This window comes from Podarcis liolepis, assembly GCF_965112155.1.
Source record: "Podarcis liolepis genome assembly, chromosome: 8".
NCBI lineage: Eukaryota > Metazoa > Chordata > Lepidosauria > Squamata > Lacertidae > Podarcis > Podarcis liolepis.
Window position 1 is genome coordinate 83,823,713 of NC_139560.1, and position 18,801 is coordinate 83,842,513.

An 18,801-nucleotide genomic window follows, 5' to 3' on the forward strand; every position below is an offset into this window, starting at 1 on the left:
TCTTGGCTAAAAGCCCAGGTGTTGCCTGAGACTGACAGGAGGCATTTCTCTTTCTGGTGGAACTGGCTTGGCTGGTCGAGCTGAGAGGCCACCTCTTCCACTCTGGTATGCAAAGAATTTACCAAGAAAACCCATCCAAAAACCACCCAGCAGGTCCCTGACGCTGAGCAATAGAAAGAAGTGGGGCTGTGCCAAAGGTTTTCCCGCAAAGAAAGTCCTTACTGCATAAACCATTGAATGACTCCCTAGCTGAGAAGGGACAAACCCAAGATCAATACTAGGGGAGCAAGTTCCATAGTTTAATTACATGCTGTGTGAAGAAGTGCTTTCTTTTATCTTTCCTAATCTTCCAACACTCAGTTCAAGTGTTATGAAAGAGGGACAAAAACCTTTCTCCATTTTCTCCATGCAATGCATAGTTTTATTAACCTCTGTCATACTACCTTCTCACTTGCTTGTTCTCTAAGCTAAAGAGCTTGAAATCATGGGGTCTTTCTTCATAGGTCAGGTGTTCCACACCTGTGATCATTTTGGCTGCCCTTTCCTGAACGTTTCTCAACTCTTCAATATCCTTTTTGAGGTGAGGCAACCATAGATCTGTATGTGTCTCTTGGGTTGTGGGAATCCACACTTTCCTTTTGCATTCATTAGAGTGGGGTGTCAGCTCCGAAAATCAGGACCCAGAGGTGTCAGCAAAATCTAGAGGAAGCAGTGAGTCTCACACTGGCAGGTGCATGGTGGGCATCAACAATGCCTCATTGTGATGACTTGCTCCTGCAGTGGGACTGTCCCAAGGGTACATCTTTGCCCGATCAGTTACTCGTTAAAATACGAGATAACTAATCTGACCTGATGCTATCAAGCATCTTCTGAATAGGCAGGTATAAGATTGCACCATTCAGTAGACAACAAAGGGGGCTGTGAAGTAGCAGCATAACAACAACAACACAGCCCTACTGACAAGACAACAAGTCTCTCTGCTGTCATCAGAAAATGGATACTCAGCAATTGGCTTTAATTATAAACATGGAGAAGATATAAACTAGCCAAGCAGGGCCACAGCAAGAGCAACAACAACCAAAAATGCAAGAAAGAAAAATGGTGAATTGCAAAGACCCACCCCTTCCTCTTCTTGCTGCACACAGCTCCATATATGCCCAAGCTCTTATATTGTGTCTGAAGGAGAAAGTTTACCTGCAGTAACTTAAGCCACTTCAGGTGTTACATCTAGACAGAAAGAGATTTGTTTTACAAAATACCTAACAGAATGACTGAAAGAGCTTTTGCGAAAATGCACATGGCACACTGTGAACACACGGAAAGCACTTTATAAACACGGATTTCACAGTTGAATACAATAGTTTACAATTTAATGGGAATAATTCAAAAGGGAGGGGAGCCAATCCAGACACATTGTATGAGATTGTTCTGGAAGGGAAGGTGGGGAAACCAGGTGGCGATTGGCTCCAGCCAAGCCAATGGGGCCTCATAGGCTCCCCTCCCTCCTGCCAGGTAACCCAATAGAAGCACTTTATGAAGCAACAGGAGCTGCAGTAACAGAGGTTGCCAGTCACCTTGGCCACAGATTACTCATTTCTCAAAGCTGTGCCCTATTCCAAGAAATCACCCCCATATTCATTGTTTGCTTTTTTAAAAGGTCTGCCTAATGTTTGCTTTTCTCTTACAGCCAGTCATTTCTGTTCTTGTTTGCTCCTCTTGCTTATCATTTTGCTGTACTGGATGGATGGAGGGCCCTGATGTTAAATGTCAATTCCAGGTATCACCTTCACATGCAAGGTGGAAGGTGGTACCCCCGTCCCTTCTCCAAAAAAAGGAGGAATCAAATGCTCACACCCTTGGCTTGGGCTGCTGCTTCATAAACCAGTGATATCCCAATAGAAGAGTGAAAAATTAGAATTTAAAACCCACAGTAAAATTATCTAACTGCAAATCCTAGGAATGCCTTTCAGTGCCTGAGCACCACCAATTTCACCTATGCTAGGAGGAAAGGTTCTGACCTAAGTCATCTCCTGGATATGTGTGTGTGTGTGTGTGTGTGTGTGTGTGTGTGTACATACATCAGCATTATCCTGATCCAACAAGGTTGTAATTCTCTCTCTCTCTCTCTGTGTGTATATATTACGATTATGATAATCTTTATTGTCATTGTCCCATACAGAACAATGAAATTGAAAAAATCTATAGGGGCATAAATCAAACATCAGATTTGCCATCTCCATTCTGAAGTGATGAGGTCTCAGCCAGGGTTGGGCCAGCACTGAAGACGGTGTGTCTCAGGCACACCTGTGTTTTTTCTACCCTTCACACCCAAGCTGGCTTTCATTCCCCCATGAAAATCCTTGCTAAGCCACTTCTGCGTTCCCCACGCCCTCTTCCCGTTCTCCAGATTGTCAAACGGCAGTGAAATTTAGCTGGGAAAAGCAGCGGCATATCTGCACGGCCTCTGAAAACGCCAGTCATTCTAAACCTTGAGTCACACAACCTTGCCCTGCTTTTCAAACAGGAAATACATTCATCAGTCCCACCTGAGACCCGTTTAGTTCCCCCTATTTCCCCCCAGAAGGAGGGGCTCACCTGCAGCACGGAGTGACCAATGGGGCTGTTCTCCGAGAGTTCGGCCTCGTAGAGGGGCTTCTCAAACTTGGGCGCATTGTCATTCATGTCCAGGATGGTGATGCGCAGCAAGGCACTGCTAGCTCGTGGTGGGTTGCCCCCGTCCTGTACTTTGATAGTCAGGTCATAGGACTCCGATTGCTCCCGGTCCAGGCTTCCCATGACGATCAGCTGTGGCTGTTTCTCCTCTTGGTCTTCTGCTACCTGCAAGCCAAAAAGCTTCTGGGCATCTGAACCAGGCATGAGCTCATAGGAAGCCACACCGTTGGCGCCAGCATCACGGTCCATGGCCAGCGGAATGGGGAAGAGTGTCCCAATATTGGTGTTTTCAGGAATGGCTAATGTGATAACGGGAGAGGCAAAGTTGGGCGTATTGTCATTGATGTCCAGCACCTCAATCTGCCCTTCCAGCAGGCGTGGGCTATTGTTCATCAGGTCCGTGATGGAAACCTCAAACTCCAGGAAGCACGGGTCCCCTGGAAACAGCTGCTGGCATTCTCGCAGGCTCTCTCGGTCAATGGAGGTCTCTGTAGTGTAGATGTCACCAGTCTTACCATCCACACGCAGGTAGGGGGCACCTACCTCCAGCTTATACAAGTGCCCCACATCTGGGAAGCCATAGTCTGCTGCCAGGCTGCCGATGAGTGTGTTGGGTGGCTGCTCCTCCTGTACCTTGTAGACCACACGTGTCCCGGAGCTCAGGCAGGGCAGCTGGAAGAAGAGCCACAAGCCCAGGCAGGAGATCAGCTGCTGCATCCTGAACGGTGGCAGAGCTGGAAGAAAGGAGGGAGAGAGCAGGCATTAGTACACTCCAAGAAGTCTTCGCCGAATGTTTGCAGGAGGCAGCATGTTAGCTGCTGAGGGCTATGTACACAGTCCTCTGTGGAGCAGGCAAACACTCGTATGGGCCTTGCCGCCTCCTGGAAACAGGTGAAGAGTGCCCAGCCTCGGAGGTGCTGACGTCAATCATCCCAACCCCGAAACCAGACTGGCCACGCCCGCCCGACCCTGTCGGAAGCCGCACCTCCCACTGCTCTGCTCCTTAGTCACCACAGGAAGACTCGCAATCGCTGCCAGGGATGCAGAAAGGCGGGGGGGGGCAGCTACAATGTCCCCATGGACTCCTGGTGGGCAGACAGCGCCATCCCAGAGAGACAAAGGGCCATAAATGCAGACTATGCCACGTACCAAGTCTATGGCGTGAGCTTTCCTTCACAGAAATGTCTGTGTGCTCCTGCATATCATAGCTGTCAACTTTTCCCTTTTCTTGCGAGGAATCCTATTCGGAATAAGGGAATTTCCCTTAAAAAAAGGGAAACGTTGACAGCTATGCCAGTATACCTAACACGAGAATGAGGAAAGCACAGCTGCTCTTTAAGAACACACCCAAACACCAGTATTATGCACTCTCTCTCTCTCTCTTCACACACACACAAAAACAACCCTATACACCCTACACAATGGCAAGAGTCTCTTATGCTATCCAAACTGTACAAGTCATACCATGAAGCAGGTTTTGCCAACACTGCCATAGGAATGATTTTTTTTAAAGGCCAGCATTGCACACGAATGGGAAGGTGGTGTCATCAACACAGGTGGGCAGGCACACTGGTCTGGGGGGCAATGGTATAGCATCAGTCTGGGCAGGGCAGGCTGCCAGCCCAATGAAAATTGTGGGGCTCCCCCCAGCCCCAGCCAGCATTGCCAACAGTCACTCACGGACTAGGGGGCCGCAGGCTCCCCGCCCGTGAGCTACGGCACTTCATGCAAAAACACCCGGACGTGTTTTAGGGAGTCTCCTCTAAATCTCTGTGCTGTTCAGGCATAACTTTTTTTTCTGCCAGCCAGCAATTAGATCTCATTAATTCCTACATGAGGAGTGGCACCAGGGCTTCTTTTTTCGGGGGAAGAAATAAATGAAAATGGTTGTTCGGCTGGCTGTTCTGCTAACAGTTACAAGCAGTGGCGTAGCGTGGGTTGTCAGCACCCGGGGCAAGACAAGTAATTTGCGCCCCCTAACCCATGGATTTGCACCCCCTAACCCGTGGATTTGTGCCCCCTAACCCTAACCCCCAGATGTTGCGCCCGGCCCCCCCTGCACCCCCCACGCTACGCCACTGGTTACAAGGGACCATCCGATATCCCATTTTTTAATTTTACATTTCCACTCACTCCATCCCAGAAAAATCAAACAGTTAAAATAGCTAAATACTACTCTTATGCAAGACCTATTTATTTGTTTGTTTGTTTGTTTGTTTATTAATACCAAATGGAAATGGCTATTACCCCTCCCCTCCCGTTTCCCCCATTATGGGACATGATAACTAAGGGCTGGCAATGTTTGTTCTCATGATCTTTGAGTGATTTTATTTTTATTTTTTAAGTGTGCACACACAGGTATACAAAATAAGCACAGCTTGGATACATTAGGCCAAACTCTGGTGTGGATTCCAAATGGTGGAAGTGTAATAAAATGGGAATTAAGCGGTTGTTGTTTTTTAAAAAAAGAATGTCATAGAGGAATGGACTGGGAAGTCCTAAGAGAACTGACTTGTAATGGAAAATATGTTATGTATATATACAAAAATCTGGGAAATGCATAAATGAATGAGGGGATGAAGGTAATGTGAACACATAAGAACTGCAGTTGAATGACCTGCAAGTGACCCACAGCTACTGTCCAAAGGCACCCAGAGTATAAGCAGAACTGGGGCAGAGGTCTGACTGAAGGCACCTGTTCCTACCCCATAGGTTCTGCAAACAACACTTTGGAAGAGATAATCACAACTTCATTCTTGTGCCAGACCAAGCAGAGACCCACTATTCCAAGTTCTCTTTCTAGGAGACACCACCTGTCCTTTTCTTCCCCAAGAAGTCAACTGCTAACAGGAGGGAAGATTCACTTTATCACTGTTGCACACACACACACGCTACAATAAGGGGGAAGAACATCTGGAGACGGATGTAAATAAACTGACTTGCAATCCCTGATGTAAATGGTTAATAATAATACATACAGCACAAGTCTATACAAGTCTACTCAGAAGTAACACCCATTGAGTTCAATGGGGTTTGCTCCCAGGTAAGTGCATCCAGGACTTAGCATTTAAATAGCATTTTGGAGCATTAAAATGAAGGCAGTGCAAATTGTTATGCCCCCACTTGATTCAGTAATACAGATTTGCCCCGACCCAACCACTGAATCTGAACTGCAATCCAGAAAACCACCAGCAATCCTTGGAAACCCCACTAACTTGCCTTATCTAATAGGCAGATAGGCACAGAAAAATAACGCGGGAGACTTTTTACTCAAATCCCTGTCTTATAAGGGGCAGATTGTTGTCAGCAGCAGTGGTGATGGGAAAGAAAGAATTAAGAGTCGCTTTTTCAACGTGAGAAGGACCCTGTCATATATGGGGCAAAATGTTGCCAGCAGCAGTAAAATGAGGAGAGAAAATAGGAATGTGCACTGTATTTTGATTCCAGGCCCTAAAATCTAAGAGGCAGTAACAGCACCAGCACCAGCAATCATACTGGGATGAGCACAGTGGACCCAGTGGACTAGACGAGGCAAATATGGGGTTGCTGCAACCAGCCTACCTGCCTAGCAGTCTTGGTTGGCACACCAATTTCCCCGGTCCTAGGGAAGGAAGAGGGGACTGGCAGCGAGAGAGGGAGAGAGCAGCAGGCAGCTGGCACCACAGAGGGAGACCAAGGAAGAAGGCTGACATGCGGCAGCAGAGATGGAAAAACCACAGCATAAGGGATCCTCATGGCCCTGCAAGACTGGGGTGCCAGCAGTCTCCTGGTCAACACGCAGCATGACTGTGAGAAAGGAGGACCCATGAGGAACTGCAGCACATAAAATCCCCCCCCCCCCGGAAGTACCTGGAAGTGGAACACTAAACACAGGGCCGTCTTAAGCATATCCGGCGCCGTGGTGCAAAGATCCCTCTGGCGCCCCCGGCAACTCCAAAACGGGGGCGGGGGGTGAAAAATGTCCTCTGCCTCCCCCACCGCCCCGATCCCCGGCGTGGTGGCGGTGATCCAGCAGGAAAACGTGCTGGCAGACATGCTCTCTGAGAAGGCAGCCCGGGAAGGCTGCACGCCGCCTTTCGCCAGGAAGCAGGAGGAGGACAACGACCCGGAGCAGGGCCATATTTACAGATGCAGAGGCTTGGGAGGGAAGCTGCCTCTGTGGGGATCGCTCTCCTCCTGCGGAGGCTTGGGAAGGAAGCTGCAGGCCCGCCAGCCATATAGGTGGCGGGGCGCAGCTGGTGGGCATGCAGGGAAAGGGAAGGCTGCTGGCAAAGCCGCGCAGCTCCCCCACTCGCTAGGGCGCCCCTGAGAGGCGTGACGCACCACTAAGACCAATGGGAAAGACGGCTCTGACTCAATAACAGGACTCTATGTCAGGGTGGCCCGACACACAAGGTGCAGGGCGGTTGGCCAGCTTAGCCTGGGGTGGGGTGGGAGTGGGAGGCCGTCAGCCAGGCAGTTGAAGTTTCCAATGCCAAATGCACCGGACAACTGAGGCAGACCACTGGAAGCAGGCAGGCGGAAGGAGCCCAAGTGGCAGGCTCTGAATCAGATCTGATGAGACACGAACAGCCACAGCAAACGGACCAGGGAAATTGAAAACAACAACAACAACACATAGTGCATGCACAGAGAGTGCTGAGATTTGGGGCACAGTGGCAGGTACTTGCCCCTGGCAGACAAGCGGGTGGGTCTGGGTGGCCAGCAGGAAGAGAACAGGCGGCAGAGGTGACTCAGGCAGCAGTGCAGGTAGGCCAGGAGGGAGGGGGAGGTTAGGCAAATAGCAGCCTTGGAGATGGAGATCTTTGTCGGGGTGGGGGCAGCTGGACAGGCATGCGGCACAGCTGGCTCTGCAGGCTGATTTCTCCAGTCCTGGAGACCGGAGGCAGGCAGCTGTGGTTGCCAACTTAGTCTGACAGCAGAGGCATGCAGCTGGGCAGAGGTGTAAGGCTGTAGAGCCAGGAAGCAGTTGAGAAGAAATGATGGTGGGGCTGTCTGCTAGGGGTGGCACCCCCCACTGTTGCTGGGTGAGGGAGTCCTTTACCTCCAGGGCTTGTGATGGGTGGGTCAGTGGGTAGTGAGGGAGGAGAAAGGGCTTTTCAAAAGTCTTTTGACTCAAGGCCCTGTCCTTTAAGAAGAAGATCCATTGGAAAGGGGTGGTTGTGGGGCACATGGACTTCCTTGAGCCCAGAGGAAGAGATGGCAAGGGAGTAGGAAGTCTGTGAGGCAGCTGGCCATAGCAGAAATAGAAGGCACATCACAATGATACCCAACATGGGGACAGCTAGGTAGCCATGCAGCAGATGCCTCTGCAGGCCAAGCATTTTTTCCTGACCCCAGAGGTCCCTGAGACAGGCATGAAATGATATAACTGCCCAAGAAAGTGACATTCTGAAGTACACTAGCCCTGAACGTGGAGGCTGCATTAAGCTACCAAAGCTAATAGCCCAATGCATCAGCTCCCCTATAGCACCCGGTCAGGGATGCCCAAGAGGCTCAGGGATGGTGGTGGCTCCAAGGCTGACTTTGTTGCTTAAAGCCAAAATGGCCTAGGACCAAAATCTGCAAGGAGCAGACCTCCTTCTTCCATACTGACCTGCCTGCGCTTTAAACACAGGGCCCACATGTGGAACACCCTCCCCACTGAGGGACTGTTGCCCCCAACTCTTTGTGGTCTTAGGTGACTGGTACAGCCTAGACAGGCAGCATTGGATCTGGACCGCTACTGGAGCAATTTACACAGGAGCAGGTAAGATGTTGCTTTGGCAGTAAGGGGCTATTCAGGTAACTTAGGCAGGCAGCCCCCCCCCCCCACAACAGGAGCAGGCAGATGAACCAGCCTGACTGGGAGAGAACCGGTCTGGCTAGTGGTGCTTCTGCTGCTGCCAGCACCTCTGCCGGCACCATGGTGCTGCCAGACAGGTGCCTTGATTTATTATCATTTCATTCTGTGCTATGTTCAATGTGTGATGCTGCGATGTGCTTGCTCGTACAATGGTGGATGCACACATGCAAGATTTACCCAATACACATAACATACACAAGGCAAAGCTACAGTTAAGGTAGAAAACACAGAGACAACGAACAGCCATTTTGCTTTTAAAACTACTACAAGGAAGGATGGGAAATGATGAATTAGGAAAGGACTGGAGAAGCTGCAAGGCTGGGTACTGGGCAAGAAGGGTAAGGGAGACTGGGTGGAAAAAGGCAGGGCCGTATAGCAGCACTAACGGAAAGACAAGCTGCGGGAAGAACTGATAAGAGACACGCACAACCCAGGAGAAAACATCTGTGCCCATGAAAACAGGTTCAAAATGGAAAACTAAGATAAGACTCAGACAACAATTATTATTTTAAAATAAGGAGGATGGGACTGAGAATGGGAAGGCTGGGAGCGAGCAAACACAGATTTAAGGCCAGGAGGGACTAAAGGAAAACAAGACAAGGTGAATAATGGAACGAACCCACCAAAGAAACTGCCCACCAGCTCTTTCAAATGTTCTCTTTCTCTCTCTATACAAATTGACAAAAGAGTTAAGCCAGCGGGGGGAAGGTCATGCTTTTGAGACTTGGCCATCCCTCCTCACAGGCACTGTGTTTGGAAGCAAGAGGGCCGTTTCAATAAGCAAAGCCCCCCTCCCTCTCCAAGCATCTTCGCCCTGGATGTACAGGTACCAGCTGTCAATAAACAAAGTCCAGAACTCTCCTACCCCCCACCATCTCCACACCACGGCATTTTCCTTTTATGGTGCCTGCTTGACCTTACATTTCAGTTTTGGAAACATTTTGGCACCAGAAGCAGTTTAGTCATGCTGGTCACATGATCTGGAAAGCTGTCTGCGGACAAACGCCGGCTCCCTTGGCCTGAAACAAGGTGAGCGCTGCAACCCCAGAGTCACCTTTGACTGGAACTAACCCTCCAGGGGTCCTTTACCATGCCTTTTTAGTGTTCCCCTCCCACAATGCCCCCCAGGTGTCGCTTCTTGCTGGCAAATACCCACTTGGGGACTGAGAATGTGGTCTAGTTCTTGTGAACAAAAAGGGAACAAGAAGACAAGCCCTCCCCTTCAGGGCCCAACCATTGGGCAAGGTGAGGCAGGTGCTGAAGACAGTCACTCCTCAGCTATTCCCTTCTGTTGGAGGAGAGAGCTGTAGATCTTTCACAGCGTGTATTGTTCCCCGCCCCATATCTGCTGCCTCTGTCCTATCATTAGTGTTGAATTAACATTCAGCTACCAGTCCAATCAGCTGCTGTACGTGGGAGGCAGAAAGGGGTCCATTTTGTCATTCGCCTCAGGCAGAGAAATGTCTTTGGTCAGTTCTACTTTCCTTCTGTTGGTATGGACCAGGGGTTGGGGACCAAGGGCCAAATGTAGCCCTCCAATCCTGTCTATCCTGGCCCTTGGGACTCTTCCCAGGCCACAATCCATATGGTCATCTTCTGGGCCCTCCTTGAGAGCTTTCAGCTGCCTGGAATGTGTCCTTGAACTATGGCAATGCTTCTTGGAAGCCTACATGGAAGATGAAGAGATGCTGACAGAATAGTCACCCACAAGCCACAAGCTTAGTTTGCTTGAGGCTTTGACCGGAGTACCATTTTGGAAATTCTCAGCCTCACAATAGTTTTTGATCATGGTGCCCTTTTGGAACAACTCAAAGGACTGGAAGTCAGAGGCTCTGCACAGTGGTTCAATGCCTACCTATGTGGTAGGAATCATCACAAGAAAGTACTACTACTGCTATCACCCCAAATGGACCGTATCTTGCCAGCTGCAAAAGCTCTGCCCTGGGTGCCAGTGGGCTACTGAGCCCAATTCAGAGTGTTAGCACTAGCACAGAAAGCCCTACACGGCTTGGGACTCAAGTCCTTGAGGGAGCAGCTCTCCTGCATCTCCTCCATCTTGGGACTCTATGATCAGCAGTGGAGTTTTTAACTGCTTTAGATATGTTTTTATCTTATCTTCAATTGTGTCACTTTAACACTTCAATGTTTGCCATCTTGGGCTCCCCTTTGGAAGGAAGAGTGGCATAAAAGTGTAATGGACTTTTTTGGGCAGTGCAGCCTTTGCCATCCTGGTACCCAACAGTTGTTTTTGACTATGACTCCCATCAGGCCCAGCTGGCATGGTCAATGATGGCTGAGGCTCATGGTAGTTGTAGTCCAACACATCTGAAGGTCTGCAGATTAGGGGAGGCTGTGGTACTTTGGGGAAGCAGAGAGGTGTTTGTGATGGAAGGATCTAGAGGAAGGTCTGCTGGCCTGCCCTTAGGTAGATCAAACCTATGCAGCAAAATTGAAAGGGAACCATCCTCCCCTGATTTTTAGAGCATTATAGCTGGAGTCACCCATGCTTCTGAGGAAAAATAACATGAGTGGAGACAGAGTTGACTCCACCCCCAGTTATCAAGGTTACATTTGCCAAACTAAAATGCATCCAATTCTAAACATTTCCATTATTTCCAGAATGTATAGGCCCTATAGAGCCCCAATGTTCAGAAGAAGAAGATCCACCCTTTACTTTGCAAAATATTTGAAATTTCAAAAGGGTACTTTGGGGCTCCAAATTAGGATTTCTAAGTCAGTATGTGCATTTCACGTATGTTAATGGTGAGCAAAGCATTATATACTAACTAGATCCCCTCCCCCACCTGAATAGTATATCTATGTATTTTGTGGTATTGAGATTATAGAAAGTTTAGCGTCTGAAATATGCGTTTAATGTGTATTTTAAAACAAATTTATGGCAATTAAATATTTGGAGGAAAGGGTATCACATTTCAATTTGTAAAGATCTTTTTAAGTACTGTGTCATTAAAATGCTTTGCACAATGCAAAACTGTAACTGGAGAAACTAAGTTTAATAAATATCAAATAGATTTTCTGTATTAAACTTTTAAAAGAAGAGGAGGAGGAGAAGGAGGAAGAAGGAGTGTAGCAACTAGCAAGTGTGTACATGGCCCTCTCGTGGACTGAGGCATTTTTAAATAAAGATGGGATCCCCCACACCACACTTTTGTTAAATATAGTATTTTCTCAGGTACATTGACTATATTAAGAGGAGGCCAGTTTGTTTTGAACGATAGCGTTCTGTGTGAGGATTGCAGACTCTAGACATGCGCCAGCGCACAGCGGGTGGCAGACATCACTCCTTCAAGAACAGGAGCCCACCAGGCCTCCTCCTTCCCCCAACTGTTTGCAAAGGAAAGGTGAATCATTGCTGCAAGCATCTTTCTCTGCAGGCGATCGGGCGGGGCGGGTGGGCTGAATAACAATCTACATGATCCCCAGCAGAAAATGAGGCTTCCAGCATCTTAACTTTGCAAACAGCTGGGCGGTGGGGGGGGGGGAGAGGACTGGCAAGGTTTTTCCCTTTTCCAAGGAAGCTGTCATATTCCTGGCTCCCAGAGTGTGTGTTCTCTGATCCTTGGGTAATGAGACAGTAGGCAGTGGAAGGCACAGCTTGGAAAAAGTTCAGCAGTAATTAAGTTCTTGCAACATCCCAGATGTGGTCACCCTGACAGGGTGTGGGAAAAACTGTGTGGCACAGCCCTTGTGCCACTTTCCAGAGGTAGTTGCGTGGGATGACTAATTCATCTGAGTGCAATGCTCCTTAAAACAGCTCTGGACAAAATACTTTTGACGCAATATTGACAGAAGTACGACCTACCCAGTTAAGACAGGAGATATTAGCTTCTTTTCAGATACTGATAACTCGCAACTTATGCACATTTAACTTGCCCGCATTGAGCTTTACACATTTGGCAATTAAAGAAAAATTAAAAAGGAAGGCCACCTGCCATTGCACCCAGTGTGTTTTGACTATATGCAATTTTGGCTTTATGTGCCGTCCCAGGAATGTAAACTATCATACGTTGAAAATCACCTGTATACCCTTCTTGCACAACAAGTTTCACTCAAAGATAAATCAGGAAGTTTTTAATGTCTGGCATTTTATTATATTTTTATATGTGCTGGAAGCTGCCCAGAGTGACTGGGGTATAAGTAATAAAATTATTGTTATCCTTATTGTTATTACCTACCTAAGCAAGCAGTTGGCTGTTCTACATTTAGGAAGTCAGCACTTCTGACACAGACCGATCCCTTGTAGTGGTTGCTCAGTAATGGAAGCCACAGGTACAGTAACTTCCAAAACCAGCTCCATATAAAGTGAGCACTTGTCACCCAACACTGGTCTGACCTGGTAGGCCGGCTCTTAGTGTTTATCATTATAATGCTAAGGGCTGATATACCAGGGGAGGCCAGGGTTTTGTCTTGTCCTGTATTCTCTGCAGTAGCCAGGGTTGTGGGTTAGGTGTGCATTTATGCGCACATTTCTAAAATATGTTGCTTTGCCAAAGACCTAGTTGCAATGAAGAATACTAAAAAATAAAATTTGCATATTACTAAACTTTAATATGGGACGCGGGTGGCGCTGTGGGTAAAGCCTCAATGCCTAGGACTTGCCGATCGTATGGTTGGCGGTTCGAATCCCCGTAGCGGGGTGAGCTCCCGTCGTTCGGTCCCAGCTCCTGCCCACCTTAGCAGTTCGAAAGCACTCTTAAGTGCAAGTAGATAAATAGGGACCGCTTTATAGCGGGAAGGTAAACGGCGTTTACGTGTGCTGCGCTGGCTCGCCAGATGCAGCTTGTCACGCTGGCCACATGACCCGGAAGTGTCTTCGTACGGCGCCGGCTCACGGCCTCTAGAGCGAGATGAGCACGCAACCCCAGAGTCGGACACGACTGGCCCGTACGGGCAGGGGTACCTTTACCTTTACCTTTAAACTTTAATATAAGTGCTTTTAAAGAAAGAAAATAGGAAGTTGTAAGATAACAAAAATAAGAAGGATATCTGTTCTTTTCCTTTCCATTATATTAATTCTCCAGAACCAACACAGGGTATGACACATAATATACAGACAACCAAGATGAAAATTATTTCTCACCTATTATAGTTGGCCCTCCATTGGTTAATCAGTAGATTAATCAAGTGAAATTGTAGCTGACAGGTGTGCAACTCTAATATTGCTAAATGTTTGCAAAATCCTGTTTTTGCTCAAAAGTAATTCTTATTGTGTTAATCAGGATTTAGTCCTTAAAGGGTGTTTAAACTGGTTAAACCAATAAATTAAAAGCCTTTCCATCAATTGAAAATGTGCCTGCATTACACATTTGCAACTTTTTAATACAAATACTTACTCCACTCTCAAGTACAACATGCACCTGTCCCCACAAACAACTGCACCGCTACATAAAATACTTCCAGAAACAAACTGGATTATGATACATCCTTTGTTTTCCAGGGAGCAAGGCACAGCTGCCATTTATCCCAATCACCGACATCCTATTTAGACTTGTGTCCTCCACACCCACTTCCATGGCCTCAAAACAAAGTACATTCCTTTCTCAGAAAGGATCTTCAAACGCTATCTTGCTTACATTCAAACAAAGTCATTACCCAACTTCGGCTCAGCCTACCCAATAACATGCCAAAGTGCAACCCAAACTCACTTCCTCCAAACAGTGTGCAGCACATTGAAGTCACAACATACCATCTGCCTACCATCCTGTTTACCAGTCTCACTGACCCAGACTTCCTCCCACTCATCATTCCTCCTCCTCCTCCTCTAAATAACTCCCCTAGCCATACATGATACGACACCAACTTCCCAGGCAATTATCGCAAAATAGAAAACAGGCAGTTATAATCCTTGTCATAGCAAACCTTGTGTCAAATTAAACAGAGCCTGCCCTAACATATGTGAGAATTTTTTGGTATGTGGGAATTACCCCCTCCCCCAGCATTTCCTTAAAAACCAAAACCGCACAACAGCTGAGTGGTTAACAACACAAGGCTAGCCAATATTATGGATGGGGCAGGTACCACTAGGATGGGAGCAATGGAACGCCCAATCTCAGTGACCATGGTCAGCAGCAGGACCAGATCATGACATTACCAAGGAGGCAGGTTTAGTCACTATCTGAAGGCTATCCCAGAAGGATACAGGTGTCAACAAGGGTGTCCCACATGACTTGAAGGTGCTGCTCTGCAGCGCCAGGTCAATGACCAAGAAAACCAGTGCCATCCATGACTTGATCATGGCTGGGGGAACTGACCACATGTAACAGAGACTTGGTTGGATGAAGCAGATGGGCCTGTTCTTGCTGCTGCTTGTCCACCATGTTTCTCTTACACACAGCAGCCCAGGTCATGTGGGTAGGGAGAGGTGAATGCAGTGGTTTCTAGGAAGCCTTCAGTTTTCATCAGGTGTCCTATTAAGGAGTCCCAGTTCTCTGAGTGCATGTTCTAGAACAGTGTTAGAAATTAGCTGGGCACATTTTACAACTGGCAGGTCCAACAGTGACCATGTGGAGATCTCTGGATGCCAGGTTGGTGAATGGGAAGAGCAAAATGTCACTCAGATAAGGATCTGAAATAGTTTCCTTGGAGCTTGAATTTGTTTTATTCTGGATTGTTTTATTTGAGGTTTTAATGTGCTGTAAACCACTTTGAGATTTGTTCCTTAAAATATAAAATGTTATAGAAATGAAACTAACAACAGCAACAAATTCCAGTTGTGGTGAGGAAATGCCACCTAGACATTCCACTGTGGCGACTAACTTAGGTTTAAGGTGCCATTTGGCAATTAGATTATATATCTAATTACATATCTAATTACATATCTAGATTTCCTGCCCACCTAGCAGTTCGAAATCACGTCAAAGTGCAAGTAGATAAATAGGTACCGCTCCGGCGGGAAGGTAAATGGCATTTCCATGAGCTGCTCTGGTTTGCCAGAAGCGGCTTGGTCATGCTGGCCACATGACCCGGAAAAACTGTCTGTGGACAAATGCTGGCTCCCTTGCCTATAGAGCGAGATAAGCGCGCAACCCCAAAGTCGTTCATGACTGGACCTAATGGTCAGGGGTACCTTTACCTGTATATATCTGGATTATATAACACTAGTTCTGGAATTTGGGCAATAGAGGCAGTACAGGATTCCTAATGGTGTACCAACCTCCCTGCGGCACCAAAGATCCCCTGCCTGTTGTTCTGGAGACATTTAACCTGGTGGTCCTGGGGCAATGGTTTTCAACCAGTGTGTTCTGGCACCCTGGGGTGCCTTGAAGGATGGTCATCAGGGGTGCTGCGACCTTGCACACCTGTTTATTGCAGCAGCCCTGGCTATAAGCTCGGCAGGCGAATGATGCCTCTGGGGCAGGGCGGGGAAGCAGCTCAGAGACCAGGTATGGCAGCAGCAGCTACGCGGAGGACTCCCAAGGAGAAGAGGAGAGGAGGATGAGGGGAGGTGTTTTAAAAAGGGTGAGAGGCGATCAGCTCTGCGGGCAAGGGGTCACATAACTGGGCTCCTTGGACCCCACAGGGGTGCCACAGAAAGAATGTAGCTGGTCAAGGGAGTTTGAAAACCTCTGTCCTAGGGGATTTTAACCTCCATGCCAACTTGGCCATACAAGGGGCTGCTTGAGACACTGTGGAAAGCATGGCCTCCATGGGTCTGTCCTTGCATAAATCTGACCCTACTCAATAGTCATGGACATGCCGTAGATTTGACATTTTCCTCTGTGGAAGTGGGTGATCTAACACTAAGTTCCAGTAGAACAAAAGACGTGCCATGGTCAGATCACTTCCTGGTGCAACTAGACTTTTCTGTGACCCTTCCTTTCCACAGGGAGGGGCGACAGATTTGAATGGCCCACCCCTGCCACTTAATGGATCCAAATGGCTTCCAGAAAGTGGTAGGGAATGAATTTTCCCAGGTTGATGGCCTCTCAGCTGATTCCCTGGTGGCCTGATGGAATGCAGAGTTAAACAGGGCTATCAACTGTCTGGCTCCAAAGTGCCCTCTCAATTGCATGGACCCCGGATGGCCTCAAGGTTTTCCCCAGGGCCGAGTCATCGCTGAGAAGGCCAGAATGCTTGTGGCGAAAAACTCATTTCATATCAGACCAAACACGGGTGAGAGCTCAAGGAGTGAGAGCCTACCTAGTGGCGATAGCGAAGAAAATTTATTCGCCACCTCTACTGCATCCACAGAAAACAGTTCCAGGAGACTCTTTCAGGTGTTTCAAAGTTTAACAGAACCACCTTCACTATTGGGGTCCAATAAGGACTCCAAGATCTCCTGTAAAGGTTTTACTCAGATGGCGTTCAACAGATTGAGGTTAAATCCTGACAAGACAGAAGTACTGTTTCTGGGGGACACGGGGAGGGCAGGTGTGGGGGAGCCCCTGGTCCTCAAGAGGGTAACTGTGCCCCTAAAGTAGGGTTGCCATATTTTGATGAGCAGAAAAGAGGACACATTTGCTGACCTCTACTTTTAACTATGGATCGCTATGACGACTCTACCCATGAAAAAGAGGCCATGTCCTGGAAAAAGAGGACATATGGCAACCCTACCCTGAAGGACCAGGTGAATAGCCTTGGTGTCGTTTTGGACTCATAGCTGTCCATGGAGGCACAGGTTAATTCTGAGTCCAGGGCAGCTGTCTACCAGCTCCATCTGGTACGCCAGCTGAGACCCTACCTGCCTGCGCACTGTTTCACTAGAGGGGTACCTGCTCTGGTTATCTCCCGCTTGGACTACTACAATGCGCTCTACGTGGGGCTACCTTTGAAGGTGACTTGGAAATTACAACCAATCCAGAATGCAGCAGCTAGACTGGTGACTGGGAGTGGCCGCCGAGACCACATAACACTGGTCCTGAGAGACCTGCATTGGCTCCCAGTATGTTTCCAAGCACAATTCAAAGTGTTGGTGCTGACCTTTAAAGCCCTAAACGGTCTTGGCCAAGTATACCTGAAGGAGTGTCTCCACACCCATCATCCAGCCTGGACACCGAGGTCCAGCTCTGAGGGCCTCCCGGTAGTTCCCTCACTGCAAGAAGTGAAGATACAGGGAACCAGGCAGAGGGCCTTCTCGGTGGTGGTGCCCACCCTTTGGAATGTGCTCCCATCAGATGTAAAGGAGATAAACAACTATCTGACTTTGAGAAGATATCTGAATGCAACCCTGTATAGGAAAGTTTTTTTTTAATGTGTGATGTTTTACTTTGGTTTGATAATTTGCTGGAAGACTCCCAGAGTGGCTGGGGCAGCCCTGTCAGATGGGTGGGATAAAAATAATAGAATTATTACAGGACTAAACTGCAGGGCTGCCATACATTACCCAACAAAAAGGGTCCAACACTGAACTATTTTGCAGGGCTGGTGTAACTTGTACTCTCTAAACCACAAGCCCAGCTCCTGAATAAAAACAATGGTGCTTATTGGTGCTTCTTCTCCATCACATTTATTTTTAAAAATAAACTGGGGGGTGGGGCATTAAGTAAGATCTGACTAAGGAAAATCATTAATCCTGCTGTCATTTTTTTCCTTTGATTTTGGGTACAAACACTACTACCCAGTCACAGCTACTCTCAAATGCTGAATTTCTGGTTTTGCTCTTGCCCTTTGGGGCAGCAATCACTTCTTCACCAGCGAATGAACCAGGATGTTTTTCTCTCTAGTCTTTCTTCCTAAATACGAACCATTGCTCTGGGTTATTGTTATTGCTGCTGTTTGTTTTTCAGGAATAGTTGTTTTTGCTCTGGGTTGAAAATTGATGCCTGGACACCAGGTCAGGCACAGTGGAAGAGTAGGTGTGGTGCAAGTGTCTTGGGGACCAGGTCTACCCAGCTTGGTAGATTTGCTGCCCAGGCTTCACTGCCACTTACTCAACAGATCTAGTTTTGTACACCCATGTACAAAGTACTTTGCACACACAAACCCTGGAAAAATGGCTGCAGTTGCCTTTGGGCAATGGAATGGGAAACAGTGATGACTTATGGAGCACAAGTTACTGATCATTTGAACAGGATTTGTGCAGGAGAGTGCAGCAAGAGCTGTAGCAAAAACTTTATTGTTGGCTATCTATCGTTTTTGCTTTGTATTTATATACTTCAGCCTAGATTGTTTTTTTTTTTTGGTAATATTTAATTTATTGTTTGCTAAATTGTTGATTTTTGACATTTTATATATTTGCATTTCTTACATAGTCTATATATTTGTATTTCCAATGTCCTCTATTTGAATGTTTTCAGGGTTTACTGTAAGCTGCTTTGTGCACA

The 18,801-nt window shown here is 47.6% G+C and overlaps 1 protein-coding gene across 6 annotated transcripts in view; it reads right to left on the bottom strand.

The window, feature by feature from the left end:
* PCDH1 (protocadherin 1) overlaps positions 1-18,801 on the bottom strand; it is an 80,708-nt gene that overhangs the window by 52,318 nt on the left and 9,589 nt on the right. For all 6 annotated transcript variants that reach the window (XM_083519058.1, XM_083519059.1, XM_083519061.1 and 3 more), the window contains exon 2: positions 2,596-3,407. In XM_083519058.1, the coding sequence (XP_083375184.1) occupies positions 2,596-3,390 (795 nt within the window). In that variant the 5' untranslated portion in view covers positions 3,391-3,407. The remainder of the gene's footprint in view (positions 1-2,595; positions 3,408-18,801) is intronic.